Source organism: Phocoena phocoena, chromosome 7 (assembly GCF_963924675.1).
Source record: "Phocoena phocoena chromosome 7, mPhoPho1.1, whole genome shotgun sequence".
In the NCBI taxonomy this organism is placed as follows: domain Eukaryota; kingdom Metazoa; phylum Chordata; class Mammalia; order Artiodactyla; family Phocoenidae; genus Phocoena; species Phocoena phocoena.
This window is the reverse complement of record NC_089225.1, coordinates 66,468,478-66,494,825: the sequence shown is the minus strand read 5'-3', so window position 1 is coordinate 66,494,825 and position 26,348 is coordinate 66,468,478. Positions and strand designations below refer to the sequence as shown.

General features: G+C 35.2%; 1 protein-coding gene across 1 annotated transcript in view; it reads right to left on the bottom strand.

Annotated features, from left to right (window-relative positions):
• The window catches only part of ZNF804A (zinc finger protein 804A), a 316,790-nt gene that overhangs the window by 39,267 nt on the left and 251,175 nt on the right, over nucleotides 1-26,348 (bottom strand). The window contains exon 2 of the mRNA XM_065881128.1: nucleotides 26,186-26,329. Within this exon, the coding sequence (XP_065737200.1) occupies nucleotides 26,186-26,329 (144 nt within the window). The remainder of the gene's footprint in view (nucleotides 1-26,185; nucleotides 26,330-26,348) is intronic.

Sequence of the window (26,348 nt, the reverse complement as noted above, 5' to 3'; positions counted from 1 at the left end):
TGTTGGAACAAAGATAATTTTTTCAACAAATGATGCTGGAACAACTGGACATTCACATGTTTAAAAAAAACAAAACAAAACTCTAGACACACCTTTTACAAAAATTTACCCAAAATGAAACATAGACCTAAATGTAAAATGCAAAATATAAAACTCCTAGAAGATAACAAGAGAAAACCTAAATGACCTTGGGTATGGTAATGACTTTTTTTTTTTTTTTTGCGGTACGCGGGCCTCTCACTGTTGTGGCCTCTCCCATTGCAGAGCACAGGCTCCGGACGCACAGGGCCAGTGGCCATGGCTCACGGGCCTAGCCACTCCACGGCATGTGGGATCCTCCCGGACCGGGGCACAAACCCGTGTCCCCTGCATCGACAGGCAGAGTCTCAACCACTGCACCACCAGGGAAGCCCTGGTAATGCCTTTTTAGATACAACATCAAAGACACGATCTATGAAAGAAATAATTGATAAGCTGAACTTTATTAAAATGAAAATTTTTGCTCTGCAAAAAGACTATATCAAGAGTATTAGAAAGCAAATCACATACTGGGAGGAAAGATTTGCAAAAGTCACATCTTATAAAGGACTGTTATCCAACATATACAAAGAATTCTTAAAACTCAACAATATGAATACAACCAATCAACTGAAGAGTTTAACAGACACCCCACCAAAGGTATACAGATGTCAGATAAGCATATGAAAAGATGCTCTACATCATATGTCATCATGGGAATACAAACTAAGATGAGATACCACTACATAACTATTAGAATGGCCAAAACCCAAAACACTGACAACTCCAAAAGGTGGTGAGGATGTGGAGCAACAGGAACTCTCATTCATTGCTGGTGGGAATGCAAAATGGTACAGCCACTTTGGAAGACACTTTGTTAGTTTCCTACAAAACTAAACATATTCTTACCATACGATCCAGCAATCACACTCTGTATTATTTACTCAAAGGAGATGAAAACTTATATCCACACAAAAATGTGCCTACACATGTTTATAGCTGCTTTATCATAATTGCTGAAACTTGGAAATAACCAAGATGTCTTTCAGTGAGTGAATGGATAAATAAGCTGTAATACATCCATACAATGGAATATTATTCAATGCTGAAAAGAAATGAGCTATCAAGCCATGAAAAGACATGGAGGAATCATAAATGCACATTACCAAGTGAAAGCAGCCAATCTGAGAAGGCTTCATAATGTATGATTTAAACTATATGACATTCTGGAAAAAGCAAAATTATTGAGACAGTAAAAAGATAAGTGGTTGCTAGGAATGGGGTGAGAGAAGAATAGGCAGAGCAAAGAGAAATTTTAAGGCAGTGAAAATATTCTATATGATATTATAAGGATGAATATGTGTCATTACACTTTTATCCAAACCCATAGAATGCATAACACCAATAGTAAACCCTAATGTATAAATTATGGACTTTGGGTGATTACGATGTATCAATCCTTGGTAGAAAATGTACCATTGTGAGTAATGTTGATATAGGGAAGGCTATGCATGTGTGTGGGCAGCAATACCTGAGAAATCTCTGTACCTTCCTCTCAGTTTTATTGTAAACCTAAAACTGCTCTAATGAAAATAGTCTTAAAAATTATATTTATTCTATCAAAATGAAAAATAATATGCTAGTTGTTTTAACTCAATAGGTTTGTCTGTAGCCTTCCTGTTGGTCATTTTTACTCTAAAAAGAAACAATGAAACCATCATTATTGATTACAATACAGGCTATAGTGAATTAAATATAATCAGAAATATAACCAGGTAGAATCAAAGTCCCCTTATAATTGCAGGCAAATATATGAGACAAGAATTCCAGGTTTGTTTGTTTTCAAAGAAACAATATGAGAAGCAGAAGGTGGAGAAAAAAATTCTTATGGCATCTTTCCTCTTCCATCATTTTGCATCCTCTTTCATTCAGATCATACAGCTTTTCAATCAACAAAGAACTGTACATTAACCTTGTCTTTCTCTGACTCTGGCTACTGACAACCATGTGGCTTGGCTCCACTAATTGTAATGTGATGGAAATTTGAAAGAAAATGCCCTTACATGTCAAATGTCAATATTCTTTGCAATAGAATCCTATTAAAAAACAAAATTTGTGTAAAAATATTGCTTTGATGTCCAAAACTAAGGATTATGAAATAAACTGATGAAAAGAAGTAAAGAAGTACCTTCAGAGAAAGATGACCTGCCGAGAGTTCACGAGTAATCTGTCAAATATTGTGTTTGTTTTTTCTCTTTCTTTCTGTTATGTCCAGAATTTCAGCAAATTTTTTATGTTAGCAGTTGGAGTTTTCCTAGATGTATCGATTTCAAGTCATTTTTTGTTTTAAGAAAAACACTGCAATGTGCCATGTGTTTTGTCAAGGTCATACAATTTATAATTTTGAATTAGTGAGCTTCTAGACAACTAAAAGGATACTACTCTGCATATCAATGTATATTGTTAATCTTAGTTATACCTTTGCAGGTTGTTAAGTATATGTAGAATCTGAATAGAACTAATAAATAAGAAGAAAATTTCCAACCATATAGTTTCAGTACCCTAGATTCTAGATACAAAGAACATGGGAAAATGCCTTGAAATTAGAAAAAGAAAATGGACCCCTTACCTGAAAATAGAGTCCAAGAAAAAAAAATAACAATAGAAGGTCTCCTACACAGGAGAATGACTTATAGACATCAGCAATTATGTGTCAGATAGACATACGAGGACTCAAAATATGGCTTATTTTACTCTATCCAAGGCTAGTGAAGTCTAAAACTGCACTGAAACTTCTAAAATCTCTTTGTGCTTTCATTCTCTCTCTTTACTGCTAATATATTCTGCATGTCATTCAGTTCTAAGAAGCATTTCCTTCTGAACAGCATTAACTGAACTTACTTTCTTTTATATATTCCTACTTAAACCTACTGTAGTCAGGTATTTGTCTTCAACCATTCTACAAAATGTCTCTTGTCAAATTTTCCACGTTTCCAAATCCAAAATCAAGTAATCATCTCTCTTTGATTCAATTGTTCATCCCTACTCCTTGACTGTCTTATTTTCTTTTGGCCTCACTGCCACATTTGTTCAAGCCCCAGAGCAAGGTCCTCTTCATTTTCTCAACTTCTAAATTTGTACTAAGGGCTCACTCCTCTCACCACATCTCCCTACATCACCATCAGTTTTATGGTTTTAAACTCCAGGTTACTATGTCTAACTACATAATCATCATCCCGATTTAGATGCTTAGTAGGCATCTCAAACCTAACCTGTCCACAATGGAATGCCTGACTCTAACCCCACACACATTTTTTTTGGTCAGGTTTCTTTAGCACCATTCACTTCAATGCTCTCACAAGAATCTTAAGCCTTTCTTGAACTCTTTCTTTCTTTTACACCCAAAATCTAATCCAACAACATATCTCCTGGCACTTCCATGCCATTCAAATATTCAGATTCTGACCACTTCTCACCGTGAGTACCATTATACCCTAACTCAAGCAACTGTTATCTGTACACTGAATTGCAGCATTAGCCTCCCACTGGTTTCCTTTCTACCATTTTTTTTTTAAAAAGCAAATCACATGATCTGACTTTCCAGATGGAAAACTTTTCATCATTCTACAGCATTTAGAATAAATCTCATAATCTGCACTATGGCCTACCAAAATTTTTTTCTTTTTTTTTAATTGATTTTTTTATTGGAGTATAGTTGATTCACAATGTTGTGTTAGTTTCTGCTGTACAGCAAAGTGATCATTTATACATATCCACTCTTTTTAAAACTCTTCCCATATAGGTCATTTGTGGAGTATTGAGTAGAGTTCCCCGTGCTATACAGTAGGTTCTTATTAGTTATTTGTTTTACATATATAGTAGTGTGTATATGTCAATCCCAATCTCCTAATTTATCCTCCCCTTTCCCCCCTTGGTAACCGTATATTTGTTTTCTACATTTGTGACTCCATTTCTGTTTTGTAAGTAAGTTCATTTGTATCATTTTTTTTTAGATTCCACATAGAAGTGATATCATATGATATTTGTCTTTCTCTGTCTGACTTACTTCACTCAGTATGGCAATCTCTAGGTCCATCCATGTAGCTGCAAGTGGCCTACCAAAATTTACCTAATCTGGCCCTAAGTATCTTTTCCAAATTCATCTCCTATAGATTTCCTTAGCTTACACTTTTGCCAGTCACATATCTTCCTTTTTTCTTGAAAGAATCCAAACACAATCCTGCCCCAGTGTATTTTGGTTAGTATTCCCACAGTTATCTCTATTACCTGTTCACTCAATTTAAATTTCTGCTTAACTGTCACCTCCTCAGAGAGGCCTTTACTCATTTTCCTATCTAAAATAACAGCTGTTTCTCATTTAACTTCTTTTTATTTTTCTTCCAAGATGTAAATATCTAAACTTAATTACTGAGTTTTGAGTCTGTTTACTGATTCACCAAAATTAAGTTCTGTGAAAGAAAAATCTTTTTTTTTCACTATTGATATTCACCTAGATTAGTTCCTCATGTGTATGTATACTTACAATCTGATCCATTTATGATTAAATCATTGCATAGTTCCTTTTTTCCCCCTGCCAGTTACTTTTATAATTTCAGGAAATGCATATAATCAATATAATTACAATAAATTTATTAGATACATGCATTGTATTTAGAGCAATAAATTAAATGAAATCCTATATAAATTATATTTCCTTCTCTCTTCTTCCCCAATGACAGTCTTAATATTATTGTTCTTACATGAAAGAAAAAGAGAAGACAATTCCCTTAACAGTTGTCACAGTGTAAAATTATTATAAAAGCTCAATTTCAAAAAGAAGTTTCCTGAATTACAGCACAGTTTTCACTACACTGGAGCTTTGTGATATGTTACCGATCTGAGACACATAACATGAGTGAGGAACATTTTAAAAACTCATAGTAAATTTTTTCTTCAATTACTTGAAAAGCCTATAATGTGGGTGTTAATGTCACTGTTGCACTCAAAGTTATAATTTTCAAAACTGGGAAATAGTCAAAAGAGTGTACAGTATTTTTAGTTAAGTGCTGGCCATTATCTAGGAAACCTTCCAGGGATAATCTGATGTATCTACAAGGGTGGTCATCTATGTTTTTGTTTCAATTGATAAGGCTATTTTAGAGCTCAGGAAATTAAGCTGTAGAAAATGGAGAGTAATGTCAATTATTATTGTCCACTGAAATGAAAATATATTTTATCCAGTAGAGATACAATTGATTTTTGTCCTTTAAAAAATATAACCCAAAATATTACATTTTATTGTCCTACAGGGTATAAACCAGTTTAGATGTATTAAAATATTAATATCAGCATTCCTGACTAACTATATAGCATTCAACTATATAGAAAAACGATATAGTTTTTCTTTAAGTTATCCTTTGAACCAATCTTAGTTTCTTATTGCTTTCTTAATTAATTAGCTGAATAAAATGTTTAAACATATCATGTTATATTTTATGATGGTCATGATTTTACTTTTTGAGGAAAAGAAGGTAACAGATATCCATATCTATATAGACATATACATGCATATGTTAATTTATGTATGACACTTCCAAAATAAAATTTTTGTAATTTTGTTTGCTATATTTCTTTGTCTTAACTCTCTAAAATCATTGTGACCAACGATAAGCTAAATAAATGCAGTGTGGTATTTTCTTTAAAATATTTTGTCCTGACTTTTTGACAAACTGCCATATTTTTTTCTTTATCTTTCCCCTTATGTGAATCACACTTGCATTGCAACACTAATAATAAGGTTTCTTACAGATTCAAAGGCAAAAGAGCTTCTGTAGCCCACAAAACTATTTGGGGTGAAAATAAAATTGGGGTTAATATGTAGCATATCTTCTTTTATCAGACACGTCACTTAAGCTTTTAGCACACATCTTTGTTGATGTAAGACAACGGTGACATATTTTTATATTAAAAAACACACTGATCTGCTGAGAAAAGCAGTTTTTCATATTGTGTAGAGGATTTTGTTAACAGATTTTGTGACATGAATCATGCTTCCCTGGTTGGAAAACATCATGCTGATGATTTGAACTTTACCTTTGGTTGCCTTGGGGAATATCAATAAGAGGTGTCAAATGTTTCCCCATTAGTATCCCTGTTTATCCTACGAAGATAAGCAAGTTGTCTCTGACTGAGTACCTAGGCAGAATCTTCCAAATTGCTACAAATACACTGAGGTAAATTTTGAACAGGAGTAAAGTTGAGGGAGTACTGTACCATACCACATCAACGTTTCCTAAAGAGTAAAATCTGTATGAAGAAAATAATTTTTGGATTAATATATTTATTTTTACAGATTTTTGAATTAAATGTATTTTATATACATTATACTGCATATTGGGTACAATGTACTTAGTTAGGCATGAAACTGAATATGAAGCAATATTAAATAATAGTGACAATGGTTTGCCCATCAAAACAAAAAAACAAAACATACATAAACATATATGTATTTGTGTGTGTGCACCTTTAGTATACATTGATATATATCTGTACTTAAATGTAAAAATATATATGCATATCAGAATACATATACTTTAATACACAGTACCATTAATATAAAGATACAAATGATGTAGAATACAAAATTGTATCTATCTAAAAATATGCATACACATGAAGAAAGTTAGGAAAAAATCATTTTGTTACTAGGGTAAACAAATGTGGGAATTTTTTCCATATCTCAAAATGTTTATATATGTATATATGGTATTGATCTCTTTTTGTAAGGCAGCTATTAGAACCTTTCAGAAGTTCTGGACCCCATGATTCTGACACAGTGCTGTTAAACTTTAAAGCAACACAGCACACGTTAAAGTTAACCTCTTGAAAATTTGTGTACCTCATTTTGGATATAGGTAATTCTGAACTTATGCTCAGAATACACATCAACCAACAGAAAAGCAGAGAATCAACAAACAGAAAAGTTGAACAAAAGAATTGAAAGAGCAGGTTGTTGTAGTGGGGCTAGGAGCATAGCAGACCGTATCTTAAAAATGGGTTCTGCATAAGAAATTATGCAACTGCTATTCAACAATTGGGCAGGAGATGGAGATGAGAGGTAAGATATAGGGGGGAGGTTGGGGAGATATCCATGAATAGTTTTATTTGAAATTCTGCTTTATTTAGAGCAAATTTCAGCATTACTTTTATGTACTAATTATCATAATGTAATGTTAAATAATGGTATCTGGATATATTCCAAGGTACATTCTATGCAGAACTATATTTACATAGCATCAACTATTTTTAAATTGTCCTTAGACAATCTTTTACATCCTAGGAAAAAGATTTTGAATACTACTGATTACACTCAGAGAAACCAAGGCAAAGCCATAGTGACACACATAGCACAGAACAAGGAGGTGTTAAAAAAATTCATTCTCTCCCACTAGGGACAGAATATCATCATTAGGGAAAAGTGCTATTTTCAAGTAGATTAGATAATATTGAAATTAGAAGGAGGAATATTGGAAAATACAAAGTGTTAAAACACCCAATGATTAGCTTCGTGTGTTTTAAGAGGAAAAGCTCTACTTAAATGCTTAGGATAAAATGGCGAGAAAATGCCTAGAACCCTGTTTTATAGAATATGAAAAGAGAGACTACTATTTGCAAGTCATAGTCACTTGAAAGTTGCTAGCATTCTGAGATACAAGCACGGAAAATCTATATTATTTTAAGCCCGTTTCTTGCCTTTCTTAGAATAAACATTTCTATCAGTGTCACTGTAGGGTTTACATAACAATATTGTGATAATCGTGCATGACATCTCAGAAGTTGTCTGTCCACAGCATAATGATCACAGTAACACAATAGAATTTCAGCATATGAAGAACTGATGATACCAGGTTACACAATAACTTGTGTTAGCAAATGTTATGACTTCTCCAAAGTCCATATTTGAAAAAAAAGTGTCATAATTTTGGCAACTTGAAAAAGCAGAGATGATCCAACTATGCATTAAAAGGAAGAGCCATTTATTTCAAAAATGGCAATATTTCTTAGAGATGAGGTTGCAAACATCACCATGTTCTGCTATCAGAAGGTGTGAGCATAATAAAGAAACCAATCTTACAAAAATTCAGTGAATTAAATATTGCTAGAATTATTCTTTGTCAAAGCTGCTCTTGGAGATTTAATTACTTATAGGGATACCAACCTCAAATAAACAAGACAGCAAATATTTATATTCCTGGAAAAGAGCAGAATGCAGAGGAATTGAAATATATATATATAATAATCATATATATACAAATATATATGTATATATATACATTTTTTGCCTCTCTCATCTTATTCGCTGTTTTGAGTTATCCACAAGACATTATTGTCTATTTGTGCAACTATAGAAATAATTTGTTCTTATACAAATTATCCAGATTATTGAAATTGACTTATGTTTAAGGTACTAGCTAGTAACTTCTAAATGTAATAGTCCATTTTATTCTTTTTTTAACATCTTTATTGGAGTATAAGTGCATTACAATGTTGTGCTGGTTTCTGCTGTATAAAAAAGTGAATCAACTATATGTATATATATATATATATATATATATATATATATATATATATATATATACATATACATATCCCCTCCCTCTTGCATCTCCCTCCCACCCTCCCTATCCCACCCCTCTAGGTGGTCACAAAGCACCCAGCTGATCTCCCTGTGCTATGCAGCTGCTTCCCACTAGCTATCTATTTTACATTCGTTAGTGTATATATGTCAATGCCACTATCCCACTTCGTCCCAGCTTACCCTTTCCCCTCCCAGTGTCCTCAAGTCCATTCTCTATGTCTGCGTCTTTACTCCTGTCCTACCCCTAGGTTCTTCTGAACCTTTTTTCTTTTTTTTTTTTAGATTCCATACGTATGTATTAGCATATGGTATTTGTTTTTCTCTTTCTGACTCACTTCACTCTGTATGATAGACTCTAGGTCCATTCACCACATGACAAATAACTCAATTTCGTTTCTTTTTATGGCTCAGTAATATTCCATTGTATGTATGTGCCACAGCTTCTTTAACCATTCATCTGTCAGTGGACACTGCTTCCAAGTCCTGGCTATTGTAAATAGAGCTGCAATGAATATTGTGGTACATGACTCTTTTTGAATTATGGTTTTCTCAGGGAATATGCCAAGTAGGGGACTGCTGGGTCATATGGTAGTTCTATTTTTAGTTTTTTAAGGAACCTACATACTGTTCTCCCCAGTGGCTGTTATCAATTTACATTCCCACCAACAGTGCAAGAGTGTTCCCTTTACTCCACACCCCCTCTAGCATTTATTGTTTGTAGATTTTTTGATGATGACCATTCTGACCAGTTTGAGGTGTTACCACATTGTAGTTTTGGTTTGCATTTCTCTAATGATTGGTGATGTTGAGCATCCTTTCATGTGTTTGTTGGCAATCTGTATATCTTCTTTGTCTATTTAGGTCTTCTGCCCGTTTTTGGATTGGGTTGCTTGTTTTTTTGATATTGCACTGCATGAGCTGCTTGTATATTTTGGAGATTAATCCTTTGTCAGTTGCTGAGGTCTCTGAGACTGTCCTCAATTCTTTTCCTTTTTCTTAATTCTGCTCTGCAGTAGTTATTTCCACTATTTTATCTTTCAGGTCATTTATCCATTCTTCTGCCTCAGTTATTCTGCTATTGGTCCCTTCTAGAGAGTTTTTAATTTCATTTATTGTGTTCATGATTGTTTACTCTTTAGTTCTTCTAGGTCCTTGTTAAACATTTCTTGTATTTTCTGCATTCTATTTCCAAGATTTTGGATCATCTTTACTATAATTATTCTGATTTCTTTTTCAGGTAGACTGCCTATTTCCTCTACATTTGTTAGGTCTGGTGGGTTTTTACCTTGCTCTTTCAACTGCTGTGTGCTTCTTTGTCTTCTCATTTTGCTTAACTTACTGTGTTTAGGATCTCCTTTTCACAGGCTGCCGGTTTTTGATGTCTGCCCCCAGTGGGTAAGGTTGGTTCAGTGGGCTGTGTAGGCCTCCTGGTGCAGGGGACTGGTGCCTGTGTTCTGGTGTGTGAGGCTGGATGCTGTCTTTCTGGTGGGCCTGACCGCATCCACTGGTGTGTTTTGGGGTGTCTATGAACTAATTATGATTTTAGGCAGAGTCTTTGCTAATCAGTGAGGTTGTGTTCCTGTGTTTCTAGTTGTTTGGCATGGGGTGTCCAGCACTGGAGCTTGCTGGTCATTAAGTGGAGCTGGGTCTTAGCATTTAGATGTAGATCTCTGGGAGAGCTCTCACCGATTGATATTACATATGGTCGGGAGGTCTCTGGTGGTCTATTGTCTTGAACTCGGCTCTCCCACCTCAGAGGCTCAGGCCTGACACCTGGCTGGAGCACCAGGACCCTGTCAGCCACATGGCCAGGTACGTGGGGAGTTTCTTGCCCTTTGGGAGATCTTCTGTAAGCAGTCAGTAGGTGTTCTGTAAGAGTTGTTCCACATGTAGATGTGTTTTTGATGTATTTGTGGGTAAGAAGGTGATCTCCACGTCTTACTCCTCTGCCATCTTGAAGGTCCTCCTATTCTAAAATATACATAAATACAAAAGCTTTCTCTCATATTAGGTGCATTTCTCTACTGTATTTTATTTTTTAAATTCTTTTTTGGCATAATTATATGTAGATAACATGTAATAAAACCCTTTGCTTAAAGTTGTAGTATTTTTCACTTCCCCTGAATATTAATTGACTCAATAGACAGCCATCAACCTAACAGATGTTGGAACGTGGGAGGGAAGGAGACTTCAACTCCACTGGGGAAAGCTTAAGACAATGACATGAGTTCAGATACTAGAAATAAATATTTTATCCAGTCTGGCTCAGACTCAAGAATGGACAAAACCTTCAGTTTAATTCTATTGAAATCATGGTTTGAATATGAAATGTCAAAGCAGTACAGTTCATTGAAGATGAAGACATATGTGTGTGCTTCTCTTGGAGCCATCATTTGGGGCAGTGGGGATGCTCTATAGGAGGAAATTTTTAAGTTTTCCCCTTGTTCTGATCCTCCAAATGGTTAAAAAAAAACACACACACAACAAAACAGTACAGTTAGATGAATAAACAGCCCAGGAAAAATCCCAGGAAAGATGTTTGAAATGGACTGAATCATTAATTGCTTTACCTGTCTCTCATATTTTCTTATTAACCTTTAAATATTATTTTGCAGATGAAAATTTACACCCAAATATCAAGAAGTGATTTCTTTCTCAAGTATCACTTTACTGAACAGAAGCTTAAATGATTAGGAAATGTTCAAATTTGAGAATAAAGCTGCTCCATTTCTATAGCACTACAAGTCCCTGCAGGACAGCAAATTCCAACATTCTGGCCTGACAGTGACTTCCTCTGGAGCAGAACAAAACAGCATGCCATAAAGCACAGAATCTTGACTTGCTGGGTTAAGGTCACTTCAGTGCCTTTTGGGAGATATTTCAGCCACACTGAAACTGTTAAGGTAAAAAACAAAATGTTTGAGGGGCAGCAACAATAAGGCAATCATTCCCTTTTCTATCTTTTCATAGTATCAGCATGACAAATCTCTTACAGTGAAAATAACTCTGAATTGCCCATAGGCTACCAGGTGAGAAGACAGACATGTTGTGGCTTTGGTTCAGGGCAGATGTACAGGTAAAAGTGTTTATAGGAAAATCTTTTCTTTTTCCTGATAGTGCGTTTCCCACTTAAAAAAAAAAATCTCAGTGACTAGAATTCAGAATGACAACTTCACTGGAAAATATTCTAATACTCTTTTTACATGAGAATCACTTAGAAAATGTGGAATTGAGAATGAAGTACGTATGACTATTTATGACGAACACATAAGCTTTAACCTGTGTTATACTTGATGATATAGAATCCTTAAAATTTAGACCCAGATAGGCCAATGAAGTCATCTGGTCTAAACTCTCTGTATATAGATGCGGAAATAGAGCTCTGGGAAGGCGAAGATAAAAAGCTTTGCCCTTAAAAGAAGTTTGTGATAGAGTCTGCCTGGTCTCTTGACTCCTAAGTGCATTTGCTACACAATGAAATGTACGTTTACATAGTTTCCTCAAGCAAAAAATGTATATAGGTATGTGATTTTTTTAGACTTTTTAAAAAGTTCCCTTTGACATTTCTAAGTTTGGGTAAATATATAACTTAAATGAAGGATCAGGCTTACTATGCCATTTCCTTTAAACTTTCATCTTTCTAAAATGTAGCGAAAAATGTTGCTGTTTTTCAATAAACATATCTATTGCAACCATGTTATTTATTACTTAAATAAGGACTCTATTAATAATTAAACCAGGATGATGGATATAAAGTGAGACTGTTGTAGGATATTGGGATGTATAGTTATCCTTAAAATACTGTATTTTCTGTTATGAAAAACTAATTCTGTTTTTAAAATAATAAATTAACTATTATTTTGTATGTTTATGTAGGTTAAAATAATGATTTGCATTTAAACTGTCACTTATCTACATATAATTAGATTTTATGCATGTTAATAAAATCCTGTGCTTCTCTGGGCTTTTGAATAAAGAATGCTATAAAAACATAAATATGATAAAATATTGTGCACTTCTTACATTAATATTGAGGGCTCATGTGGTCAAATGATAATGAGAGAAAGAGCAATGGAAATGTATCTCTACCTTTTTTGTCTTTTCCTGGAAAACTTTATTTTCCCATATTCGTTGAAGTTTAACAAGCAAGATGATCCTGATAAACAGGGGAGATGTGCTTTCTTAAAAAAATGGTGAAATATTTGAATGGCACATGGAAAAGCTAATAATAACTTCAATTATAATTCTCCATTTAATATTGAATTACTACTTCACTGCAATTAAGACAGCTTCTATAACTATGATGGAATAGTTTGAGACTTTGAGAACATATTTGTTTGACTATGATATTTCTTTGTTTAATGATTCAGTCCATAGTATTTTATATGTGCAATTGTATGAAGCATTATATTAAACTGAATAACCCTGACCCCATTCTCCAGTTTAAGAATTAGAACATATTTCATATACTCATGTGATCCTTTGGTATCACATCACCCTACTTCACTCCTTGAAGTAACCACCATCTTGAGTTTCATATTCACCATTTTCCATTTCCCAAAGAGGGATAGATCACATGTTTATAAACTTAAAAACAATAGCATTACATTTTTTTTCTGGTCAAAATAAAAAGTGTGCAGTCTTTCACAACTTTTTGTTCAATCAATATTACATTTCTAAGATTCTTTCATGTTATATTTACCTAAAGTTAGTTTATTTGAACTACAGAATAATTTTGCATTGTGTGAATACATCACAATTTATTTTCAAATTTTGTTGTTCATAGCTATTTTATTAAGAGGCTTTTGTTTTGTTTCAGTATGTTAATATATAAATTTGTAAGATTGTTTTCCTGAGTTGCCAGATCAATTCATACTTTCACAAATGATGTGTAAGATTTTCCATTGACACACATCATTATCACCTGAGATCATCAAATTTTATTTTTTCCAATTTGGTGGGTACAAAATTATTGCTCATTTTTGACCAATTTGTAATATATTTATGGGTCTTTAGTGTTTCTTCTTTGTAAATTTCCACCATATTTTGGTCCAGTTTTCTACTGGGTTGTTTTTCTTTTTCTCATGAATTCATATTTTTAATAAGATCCGAACACAAAGTCTTTCTTGGTATATATATTACAAATATATTTTCCCAATTTCTGGCTTGTGGTTTTACTTTCTTTACTGAAAATTTCTTGTGATAAAATATTATTTTTGATGTAGTTAAACTTACCAATCTTTTCTACAATGCTTTGTGCTTTCAATGCCTTATTTAACATATACTTGTGTATTACTCTGAAGTCTTAAAAATATTTCCCACAATACTGTTCTAAATTTTTACAAGTTTTTATTTTTATTTTAAACTCTTTAATTCATCTGACATTGATATTGCTTGATTGTTCATTTATTGTGTGAAGAAGGAGTCAATCTCTTTTTAAAAAAAATATAGATAACTAATCATCACATACTATTGTCTGGAAAGTGTATCTTTTTACCACTGAGGTGCTTTCTGCCTCTGTTATTTAACAAATTTTCAAACATAAGTGGATTTTTACATCACAGCTCTAGATTCTGTTCCATTAATCAATCTGTCCAAGTCTGCGACAATAGAGCTGTATATAATAGTCTTGGCATCCAGCAGGACAAATCTTCCGACTTTTAGTTGCCTTTTTAGAATTGTATTCATTCTTACATATAAATTGTGCAATCAGTTTGTAAAGTTCAATATTAAAAAATATTGAGATTTTGATTAGAGTTTTTGATCTTTGATTATGATCCCTGATTTTGTTAACCATATTCAATGGAAAATCTAAATCAAGGTTGCTTTTTTTTCAAGAGTAATTTGTATATGTTTCAGTCAAGAACTAGGGGCAATATTCATTTTAATCCAGAAGTCTTAGTCAAAGTTTACCAACTGCTGACCATGGTTCATTTCCAAACTACAAAGCTCATAGTGTGATTTACTCTTCATTCAGTTCCACGTTTTGTAGTTTATTATTACTGCATGCCCAGGTTTTAGCCAGTAGCTTCCCACTCCTCAGCAATTCCTCACCCCATGGTCTTTAGAGATATCATCCTTCCTAGAAACTCAGCAAATCAGTTAAAAATTTGTATTGTAGAGGATCTATTTGTTTTATAGCACAAGAGTCCTTTGGAGCATCTTGTGTGCTACCCTACTGAAAGTGAAACCTCTGAGGTAGTTCTAAAAGTGCTATTTGCTTTTAATAATTTTCTCACAGAAAAAAACACTCACAATACAAATCCAAAATACATTGATGTTAAAAAGATACGAAACACTTTGAAGAATACACATAATATATGCTATTTAAATTGTTGCTATATTATAATCAGTAACAATACTTTATAAAGGAAAAATACTCATGAATGTGGAAGCATTCAAGATACTCGTCCAACTTAGTCACTTCATCCTCATAAATAGTATTCTCCTCACAATTAGCTTCATCTAAGTATAAATCTATAAATAAATAATTTTATTCTTTTGAAACTCTTACCTACCTCGAAGCTGCAGTTTATTACAAAACCTCAAAAGGAATTTGACTCTGGCCTTTTTACATTTATTTATATAGGAAGCATTGATTTGGTGTGTAAACTGTGAAAAATGCTGCATTAGATGTTGTGAGGGATGAAGACATAAAGGAAACAATCCTTGTCATTAAAAGGTTACAATCCAAAGGCTTTCAAGTTTTAAGGTAAAAAGAAAATATTGCAAAAATGAAGTCTAAATTGTGAACTACCGTGATCACCTCCATACACCTGAGCCTCCTCCTCTTTTTAACTCTCTGTTAGCAAGTCTTAGCAATAAAAGCACAAGAGAGATTCTGAAGTTATCCGAGGAGCATGTGGATGAGAGAAACAGACTTTTCTTTGAAGCTTAGAGTTCAAATGCAACACATACTCTGCCATACATGAATTTGCAAAGATACATGAGGCAGGCAAAACAGCTCATAGGTCAAGATTATCTGTCTACATTTCAGACTCTATTAGCCTTTTTGAAGTAAAAATAGATACTTTGGGGAAGCCTACATAAAGGAAGTCTCAGAGGCAAGCTGTCAGTGTCCCAAACATTTTAGGAGAAAAATTTTAGTACGTAGTATAATAAAAACTAATTAAATACTGAACTTTTACTATTTTTTTACACTTTGAAAAGTGTGTTCATGTGCATTCTCTCATTTATTCCTCCTAAGAATTAGTAATAGAATTACATGAGCCTTTGCTCATTTTACCCAAGGCAAGTAGTGGCAGGACTAGGGTTCATTCCACCAGTAACCACCCCCCCCACCTTTTGCCCTGTATCAGGTGGTCCTTAGAATCATATCTCTGGAGGTAAAGAATGTATGAGATGAGTGGTCTCTTTGTCTTTTTCTAATTCCATGCAAGAAGTGTCCTAATCACAAGTAGGTTTTCTTACCTGAAAGTTAAGTTATATGGACTTTGAGTATAAATATTTCTTATGTAGGTGTTTTCTATAGGAGACCAAAAAAGTTGCTTTGCTACTGAGATAGGTTAGTATTTTACTAAGAGTTTATTTTTGTTTTGCTTTTTAGGGCACAAGTAAAAATATTAAGCTAGGGTTTGGTTTTATTTTTCCTGTTAAGTTCATTTATTAATACCAAGCTGAAATATCTCTCAGAATCCAAGGAAAGGATCTGCATATCAGTTAATGGAAATACTGCTTATTTTTCTGAAAGCCATTCAAAATCAAAATTCTTATTTCCATACTGTTTCCTTCAATTGTCACATGGCCACATAGACCTCATTTTCTGTGTGCTTATTTTGTCCTCTATTTAAGCAAACCAGTTTTCTCAACTTTTTAATGCATTTAGCCACAGCAGAGGATTACATATGTAAAGTGTTAGGTTCAGACATAATCAGAGAGTAGACAGGCTTTTTTTGTTTTTGTTTTGTTTTTTTAACATCTTTATGGAGTAAAATTGCTTTACAATGTTGTGCTAGCTTCTGCTTTAAAACAAAGTGAATCAGCTATACATATACATATATCCCCATATATCCTCGCTCTTGCATCTCCCTCCCACCCTCCCTATTCCACCACTCTAGGTGGTCACAAAGCACTGAGCTGATCTCCCTGTGCTATGTAGCTGCTTCCCACCAGTTATTAATTTTACATTTGGTAGTGTATGTATGTCCATGCCACTCTCTCACTTTGTCCCAGCTTACCCTTCCCCCTCCCGGTGTACTCAAGTCCATTTTCAACATCTGCGTCTTTATTCCTGTTGTGCCCCTAGGCTCTTCAGAAGCATTTTTCTTTTTTTTTCTTAGATTCCATATATATGTGTTAGCATACGGTATTTGTTTTTCACTTTCTGACTTACTTCACTCTGTATGACAGACTCTAGGTCCCCCCACCTCACTACAAATAACTCAATTTCGTTTTTTTTATGGCTGAGTAATATTCCATTGTATATATGTGCCACATCTTCTTTATCCATTCATCTGTTGATGGACACTTAGATTGCTTCCATGTCCTGGCGATTGTAAATAGTGCTGCAATGAACATTGTGGTACATGTCTCTTTTTGAATTATGGCTTTCTCAGGGTATATGCCCAGTAGTGGGATTGCTGGATCATATGGTAGTTCTATTTTTAGATTTTTAAGGAACCTACATACAATTCTCCATAGTGGCTGTATCAATTTACATTCCCACCAACAGTACAAGAGGGTTCCCTTTTCCCCACACCCTATCTAGCATTTACTGTTTGTAGATTTTTTGATGATGGCCATTCTGACCAGTTTGAGGTGATACTGCATTGTAGTTTTGATTTGCATTTCTCTGATGATTAGTGATGTTGGACATCCTTTCATGTGTTTGTTGGCAATCTGTATATCTTCTTTGTCTGTTTAGGTGTTCTGCCCATCTTTGGATTGGGTTTTTTGTTTTTTTTTGATATTGCACTACATGAGCTGCTTGTATATTTTGGAAATTAATCCTTTGTCAGTTGCTTCATTTGCAAATATTTTCTCCCATTCTGAGGGTTGTCTTTTCATCTTGTTTAAGTTTTCCTTTGCTGTGTAAAAGCTTTTAAGTTTCATTCAGTCCCATTTGTTTATTTTTCTTCTTATTTCCATTTCTCTAGGAGGTGGGTCAAAAACGATCTTGCTATGATTTATGTCATAGAGTGGTCTGCCTATGTTTTCCTCTAAGAGTATTAGAGTGTCTGGCCTTACATTTAGATTTTTAATACATTTTAAGTTTATTTTTGTGTATGGTGCTAGGGAGTATTCTAATTTCATTCTTTTACGTGCAGCTGTCCACTTTTCCCAGCACGACTTATTGAAGCGGCTGTCTTTTCTCCACTGTATATTCTTGCCTCCTTTAACAAAAATAAGGTGACCATATGTGCATGAGTTAATCTCTGGGCTTTCTATCCTGTTCCATTTACCTATATTTCTGTGTTTATGTCAGTACCATACTGTCTTTACTACTGTAGCTTTGTAGTATAGTCTGAAGTCACAGAACCTGATTCCTCCAGCTCCATATTTCTTTCTCAAGATTCCTTTGGCTATATGGGGTCTTTTGTGTTTCCATACAAATTGTGAAATTTTTTGTTCTAGTTCTGTGAAAAATGCCATTGGTAGTTTGATAGGGATTGCATTGAATCTGTATATTGCTTTGGGTAATATAGTTATTTTCACAATGTTGATTCTTCCAATCCAAGAACATGGTATATATCTCCATCTCTTTGTATCATCTTTAATTTCTTTCATCAGTGTGTTATACTTTTCTGCATACAGGTCTTTTGTCTCCTTAGGTAGGTTTATTCCTAGGTATTTTATTGTTATTGTTGCAATGGTAAATGGGAGAGTTTCTTAATTTCACTTTCAGATTTTTCATCATTAGTGTACAGGAATGCAAGAGATTTTTGTGCATTAATTTTGTATCCTGCTACTTTACCAAATTCATTGATTAGCTTTAGTAGTTTTCTGGTAGCATCTTTAGGATTCTCTATGTATAGTATCATGTCATCTACAAACAGTGACAGCTTTACTTCTTCTTTTCCAATTTGGATTCCTTTTATTTCTTTTTCTTCTCTGGTTGCCGAGGCTAAAACTCCCAAAACTATGTTGAATAATAGTGGTGAGAATGGACAACCTTGTCTTGTTCCTGATCTTAGAGGAAATGGTTTCAGTTTTTCACCATTGAGAATGATATTGGGTGTGGATTTGTTGTATATGGCCTTTATTATGTTGAGGTAAGTTCCCTCTATGCCTACTTTCTGGAAGGTTTTTATCATAAATGGGTGTTGAATTTTGTCAAAAGCTTTTTCCACATCTATTGAGATGATCATATGGTTTTTCTCCTTCAATTTGTTAATATGGTTTATCATATTGATTGATTTGCGTATATTGAAGAAACCTTGCATTCTTGGGATAAATCCCACTTGATCATGGTGTATGATTCTTTTAAAGTACTGTCGGATTCCGTTTGCTAGTGACTTGTTGAGAATTTTTGCATCTATGTTCATCAATGCTATTGGCCTCATCAATGCTATTAGTTTTCTTTCTTTGTGACACTGTTACCTGGTTTTGGTATCAAGGTGATGGTGGTGTCGCAGAATGAGTTTGGGAGTGTTCTTCCCTCTGCTATATTTTGGAAGAGTTTGAGAAGGATAGCTGTTAGCTCTTCTCTAAATGTTTGATAGAGTTCACCTGTGAATCCTTCTGGTCCTGGGCTTTTGTTTGTTGGAAGATTTTTAATCACAGTCTCAATTTCAGTGCTTGTGATTTGTGTCTTTATATTTTCTGTTTCTTCCTGGTTCTGTCTCGAAAGGTTGTGCTTTTCTAAGAATTTGTCCATTTTTTTAAGGTTGTCCATTTTATTGGCATATAGTTGCTTGTAGTAATCTCTCATGATCCTTTGTATTTCTGCAGTGTCTGTTGTTACTTCTCCATTTTCATTTCTAATTCTATTGATTTGAGTCTTCTCCCTTTTTTTCTTGATTAGACTGGTTAATGGTTAATCAATTTTGTTTATCTTCCCAAAGAACAAGCTTTTAGTTTTATTGATCTTTGCTCTTGTTTCCTTCATTTCTTTTTCGTTTATTTCTGCTCTGATCTTTATGATTTCTTTCCTTCTGCTAACTTTGGGGTTTTCTTGTTCTTCTTTCTCTAATTGCTTTAGGTGTAAGGTTAGGTTGTTTATTTGAGATGCTTCTTGTTTCTTGAGGTAGGATTGTATTGCTATAAACTTCCATCCTAGAACTGCTTTTCCTGCATCCCGTAGGATTTGGGTTGTCATGTTTTCATTGCATTTGTTTCTACGTATGTTTTGATTTCTTCTTTGACTCCTTCATTGATCTCTTCATTATTAAGTAGTGTATTATTTAGCCTTCATGTGTCTGTATTTTATACAGATTTTTTCCTGTAATTGATATCTAATCTCATAGCATTGTGGCCAGAAAAGATACTTGATACAACTTTAATTTTCTTAAATTTACCAAGGCTTGATGTGTGACCCAAGATATGATCTATCCTGGAGAATGTTCCATGAGCACTTGAGAAGAAAGTGTATTCTGTTGTTTTTGGATGAAATGTCCTATAAATATCAATTAAGTCCATCTTATTTAATGTGTCATTTCAAACATGTGTTTCCTTATTTATTTTCATTTTGGATGATCTGTCCATTGGTAAAAGTGGGGTGTTAAAGTCTCCTACTATTGTTGGGTTACTGTCAATTTCCTCTTTTATGGATGTTAGAATTTGCCTTATGTATTGAGGTGCTCCTATGTTGGGTGCATAAATATTTGCAATTGTTATAGCTTCTTCTTGGATTGATCACTTGATCATTATGTAGTGTCCTTCTTTGTCTCTTTTAATAGTCTTTATTTTAAATTCTATTTTGTCTGATATGTAAATTGCTCCTCCAGCTGTATTTTGATTTCCATTTGCATGGAATATCTTTTTCCATCCCCTCACTTTCAGTTTATATGTGTCCCTAGATCTGAAGTGGGTCTCTTGCAGACAGCATATATATGGGTCTTGTTTTTGTATGCATTCAGCCAGTGTATGTCTTTTGCTTGGAGCATTTAATCCATTTACATTTAACGTAGTTATCGATAGGTATGTTCCTATTACCATTTTCTTGATCATTTTGGGTTTGTTATTGTAGGTCTTTTCCCTCTTTTGTGTTTCTTGCCTGGAGAAGTTCCTTTAGCACTTTTTGTAAAGCTGGTTTGGTGGTGCTGTATTCTCTTAGCTGTTGCTTCTCTGTAATGGTTTTAATTTCTCCATCAAATCTGAATGAGATCCTTGCTGGGTACAGTAATCTTGGTTGTAGGTTCTTCCTTTTCATCACTTTAAATATGTCCTGCCACTTCCTTCTGGCTTGCAGAGTTTCTGCTGAAAGATCAGCTGTTAGCCTTATGAAGATTCCCTTGTATGTTATTTGTTGTTTTTCCCTTACTGCTTTTAATATTTTTTCTTTGTATTTAATTTTTGATCATTTGATTAATATGTGTCTTGGCATGTTTCTCCTTGGATTTATCCTGTATGGGGCTCTCTGTTCTTCTGGGACTTGACTATTTCCTTTCTTATATTAGGGAAGTTTTCAACTATAATCTCTTCAAATATTTTCTCAGTCTCTTTCTTTTCCTCTTCTTCTTCTGACACCCCTATAATTCGAATGTTTGTGTGTTTAATCATGCTCCAGGGGTCTCTGAGACTGTCCTCAATTCTTTTCATTCTTTTTTCTTTATTCTGCTCTGCGATAGTTATTTCTATTATTTTATCTTTCAGGTCACTTATCGCTTCTTCTGCCTCAGTTATTCTGCCATTGATTCCTTGTAGAGAATTTAAAATTTCATTTATTGTGTTGTTCATGATTGTTTGTTTGCTGTTTAGTTCTTCTACGTCCTTGTCAAACATTTCATATATTTTCTCCATTCTATTTCCAAGATTTTGGATCATCTTAACTATGAATACTCTGAATTCCTTTTTCAGGTAGACTGCCTATTTCCTCTTCACTTGTTTTGTCTGGTGGGTTTTTATCTTGTTCCTTCATCTACTGTGTGTTTCTCTATCTTCTCATTTTGCTTAACTTATTGTGTTTGGGGTCTCTCTTTCGCAGGCTGCCGGTTCATAGCTCCTGTTGTTTTTGGTGTCTGCCCCCAGTGGGTAAGGTTTGTTCAGTGGGTTGTGTAGCCCTCCTGGTGCAGGGGACTGTTGCCTGTGTTCTGGTGGATGAGGCTGGATCTTGTCCTTCTGGTGGGAAGGACCGTGTCCAGTGGTGTGTTTTGGGGTGTCTGTGACCTTATGATTTTAGGCAGCCTCTCTGCTAATGGGGGAGTTGTGCTCCTGTCTTCATAGTTGTTTGACATAGGGTGTCCAGCACTGTAGCTTGCTGTTCGTTGAGTGGAGCTGGGTCTTAGCATTGAGATAGAGATCTCTGGGAGAGCTTTCGCTGTTTGATATTATGTGGTGCTGGGAGGTCTCTGGTAGACCAATGTCCTGAACTTGGCTCTCCCACCTCAGAGGCAGAGGGCTGACACCCAGCTGGAGCACCAAGACACACAGCTCAGAAGAAAAGGGAGAAAAAAAAAAAAAAACAAAGAAAAAAAGAAAGGAAGAATGAAAGGAAGGAAGAAAGAAAGAAAGAAAGGAAGCAAGGAAGAAAAAAAGAAGGAAAGAAAGAGATAAAATAAAGTTATTAAAATAAAAAATAAAATAATTATTAAAAATAAAAAAATAAAAAGTCATTGACAAAAGAGGAAAAAAAAGGAAGAAGGAAAGAAAGAAGAAAGCTACCAAACCAAAAAAGCAAATTCACCAGTGATAGCAAGCATTAAAAACAATACTAAAGGGCTTCCCTGGTGGCGCAGTGGTTGAGAGTCCGCCTGCCGATGCAGGGGACACGGGTTCGTGCCCCGGTCCGGGAAGATCCCACATGCCGCGGAGCGGCTGGGCCCGTGAGCCATGGCCGCTGAGCCTGCGCGTCCGGAGCCTGTGCTCCGCAACGGGAGAGGCCACGACAGTGAGAGGCCCGCGTACCGCAAAAAAAAAAAAAAAAAAAAAAAATACTAAAAAAAAGAAAAAAAAGGGACAGTCAGAACCCTAGGACAAATGGTAAAAGCAAAGCTATACAGACAAAATCACACAAAGAAGCATACACATACACACTCACAAAAAGAGAAAAAGGAAAGTATATATACATAATTTTTTTTAAAAAGGAAGAGAGCAACCAAATCAATAAACAAATCTACCAATGATAATAAACTCTAAATACTAAACTGAGATAAACATAAAACCAGAAACAAATTAGGTACAGAAAACAAACCCCCAATCTACAGTTGCTCCCAACGTCCACCACCTCAATTTTGGGATGATTCATTGTATATTCGGGTATTCCACAAATGCAGGGTACATCAAGGTGATTGTGGAGATTTAATCCGCTGCTCCTGAGGCTGCTTGGAGAAATTTCCCTTTCTCTTCTTTGTTCGCACAGCTCCTGGGGTTGAGCTATGGATCTGGCCCTGCCTCTGCATGTAAGTCGCCTAAGGGCGTCTGTTCTTTGCTCAGACAGGACGTGGTTAAAATAGCAGCTGCTCACTCAGGCTGGGCGGAGGGAGGGGTATGGAATGTGGGGCAAGCCTGTGGTGGCAGAGGCCGATGTGACATTGCACCAGCCTGAGGAGTGCTGTGTGTTCTCCCGGGGAAGCCCTCTCTGGATCACGGGACCCTGGCAATGGTGGGCTGCACAGGCTCCTGGCTGGGTAGGTGTGGATAGTGACCTGCGCTTGCACACAGGTTTCTTGGTGGCTGCAGCAGCAGCCTTAGCGTTTCATGCCCGTCTCTGGTGTCCACGCTGATAGCCATGGCTCGCGTCCGCCTCTGAAGCTCATTTAGGCGTTGCTCTGAATCCCCTCTCCTCGTGCACCCTGAAACAATGGCTTCTTGCCTCTTAGGCAGTTCCAGACTTTTTCCTGGACTCCCTCCCGGCTAGCTGTGGTGCACCAGCCCTCTTCAGGCTGTGTTCACGCAGCCAACCCCAGTCCCCTCTCTGGGGTCTGACCTCAGAAGCCTGAGCCTCAGCTCCCAGCCCCCACCCACCCAGGCGGGTGAGCAGACAAGCCTCTCAGGTTGGTGAGTGGTGGTCGGCACCAATCCTCTGTGCGGGAATCTCTCCGCTTTGCCGTCTTCACCCCTGTTGCTGAGATCTCCGTGGCTCCGAAGCTTCCCCCCCGCCCCACCCCCACCCCCGTCTCTTAGTGTGTGGAAACTTTACCCCTTCACAGCTCCCTCCCAGAGGTGTAGGTCCCATCCTTATTCTTTTGTTTCTGTTTTTTCTTCTTTCTTTTGCCCTACCCAGGTACGTGGGGAGTTTCTTGCCTTTTGGGAAGTCTGAGGTCTTCTGCTAGTGTTCAGTAGGTGTTCTGTAGGAGTTGTTCCACAGGTAGATGTATTTCTGATGTATTTGTTGGGGGGAAGGTGATCTCCACGTCTTACTCCTCTGCCATCTTGAAGGTCTTGTGTGATACGATTTTTTGGTTTGTGTTTTGTTTGTTTACCTTGGTTCCAGTTCTTAGGAGAAAAATATCTGAATTGCCCACCTCCAAATTTTGTTCCCCTCTACTTAATTCGAAGTGGCCAAGGTTTGGGAATCCTGTGGTAAAAACAGAGCTAACTGTCATTGGGATAAAGTTTCTGTTCAGAAAAGGGAGTGCATTCTTTAGGAAGACAGTCTCAAACATGTGCCACAATCCTATGGAGAGGGAATACAATGATCATATAGATTTTAAGTATTTTCAGCTACTGTAACATAGTCTAATGTTAAATTAATCAGTTAAGACTCTGCTATTTACTAGAATTCATGGCCATTTAGATAGTCTATCTCCAGAGCCTGCTGCCCCTGAGTAGTATCAAGTGACCAGACCTTCAAAAGAACAAACCAAATTTATCCTGAATTCCCTTAGTTTATCTGTGTACAGTATATAGTATCTTAACTTCATTTGGAATATGGAAATGGAAAGGTCCTCTGATAATCTAAGTGAATTTGATCCTCCAGACAACCTATGTTTGAACAAAGCATTCTTTGGCAAAGACATTAAGATGTAGCTAGTAAGATATTCTTAAAATACACGTATACATACACACACATTTCCAAATACCTAGTTTACACCATGAAACATACATATGTTTGTTTTTAGTTGCTAATAGGAAATGATTATTCATGAGTGAAGCCAAAAAGAAATTATAAATGCATTTTAATACCTTGCTGATAAAATAACACTCCATCTTTGCACTCTTGTAAGGAATACAGGAAGATATTAGGAAAAATCAGAGGAACAACTTTCTTAGAGTTACATCGGGAACAGCATTCCAGAATCTTTTTATAAAGCACGTGAAAGTTACCATAGAATGAAATCAATACTATTTCCTGATGGATTTAATGTTCAAATCAAGCAATGATATACTTATATGAATGTGTTTTTATGTAAGAAAAGGAATGGTATTTCCATCAAAACCTTTTCATTAACTGGTGTGCTTGTGGGTCTACTACCAGGAAAAGAAATGCAAGGGTAGATCATTAAATTTAGTCAGCATTAATCAGTGACATATGTAAGCAGAGGGTAATGTTCTCCCTGCAACAGCCTCCCCAAGCACAGTTTTGTTGTTATGAGAGAATGGAAAAACTGACAACAAAAGAAAATACATGTCATTGGTCCATAAGTAATTAATGTAATCATTTCCCCCTACCCTTTCATATTTATGGTAAATGTTAATGGAAAGTTAGTGTAAGTTCATGGGTAAAAAATGTACCTTTTATTAATACCAAAATGACATTTGGATGATATTTGTGAGTGATGGCTAAAAAGGAAAGTATTTATAAGTTGACAATAACTAAGCATACTGAATTATGTCAAGTAAGCTAAACAATGTATGCAGTTGCATTGATATAAGTAAATCATATGAGAAAAACAGAATCTATATTATTAATGTCACTTCTGATGTCACTATTTTAAACTAATCTTTACATACAGTGTTGAAAAAAATCAATCTTGGATTTTCCATCAATAGGTAAATGAAATAGTATTAAAATAAACTAAATCATATACATATTTATTTAACCAGTAACCCTAGATTGGTTTTACCATACCAAAACTTGTTTCTCATATGTTTAAATGGGAAATGCCTTCCATAAAGAACTATGAATAACATCATTTATATCTGGTCAATATTTTTAGTTGATTAACATATTTAGAAATTAATAAATTTGAAATATAGAGGCTCACCACCTGAAGAATGTAATTTTCAAATTACTGTTACTAAAAGGCAACTGAATGGTATTTCTTTATATTGGTTATTTACTTCTGACTTTACTTTTGGTGCTTTTTAAAAAATGTCTTTCATTGTAAGTCATCAAATTATCACCCCAGATTGACATCTTTAAAAACTGCACAGCAAAGAAAAAATATTATATTTATACAGTCTACACAATTCAAATTATTACAAAAGTTCAGAAATATTAGAGGTTTTTTGATACCTCTTTCTTACCTGCTTGTGGGCATGGTCATATGAATTAATGTGATTGTCAAACTCCTGATGCTTATAGTACTGCTTGTCACAGAGTTCACAGTAAAAATTGGCCTTCAGATCTTCCAGAGCTTTTGCTATGCTGTTCTCCTTCTCAGCATAATCCTGAAAAATAAAATTTCAA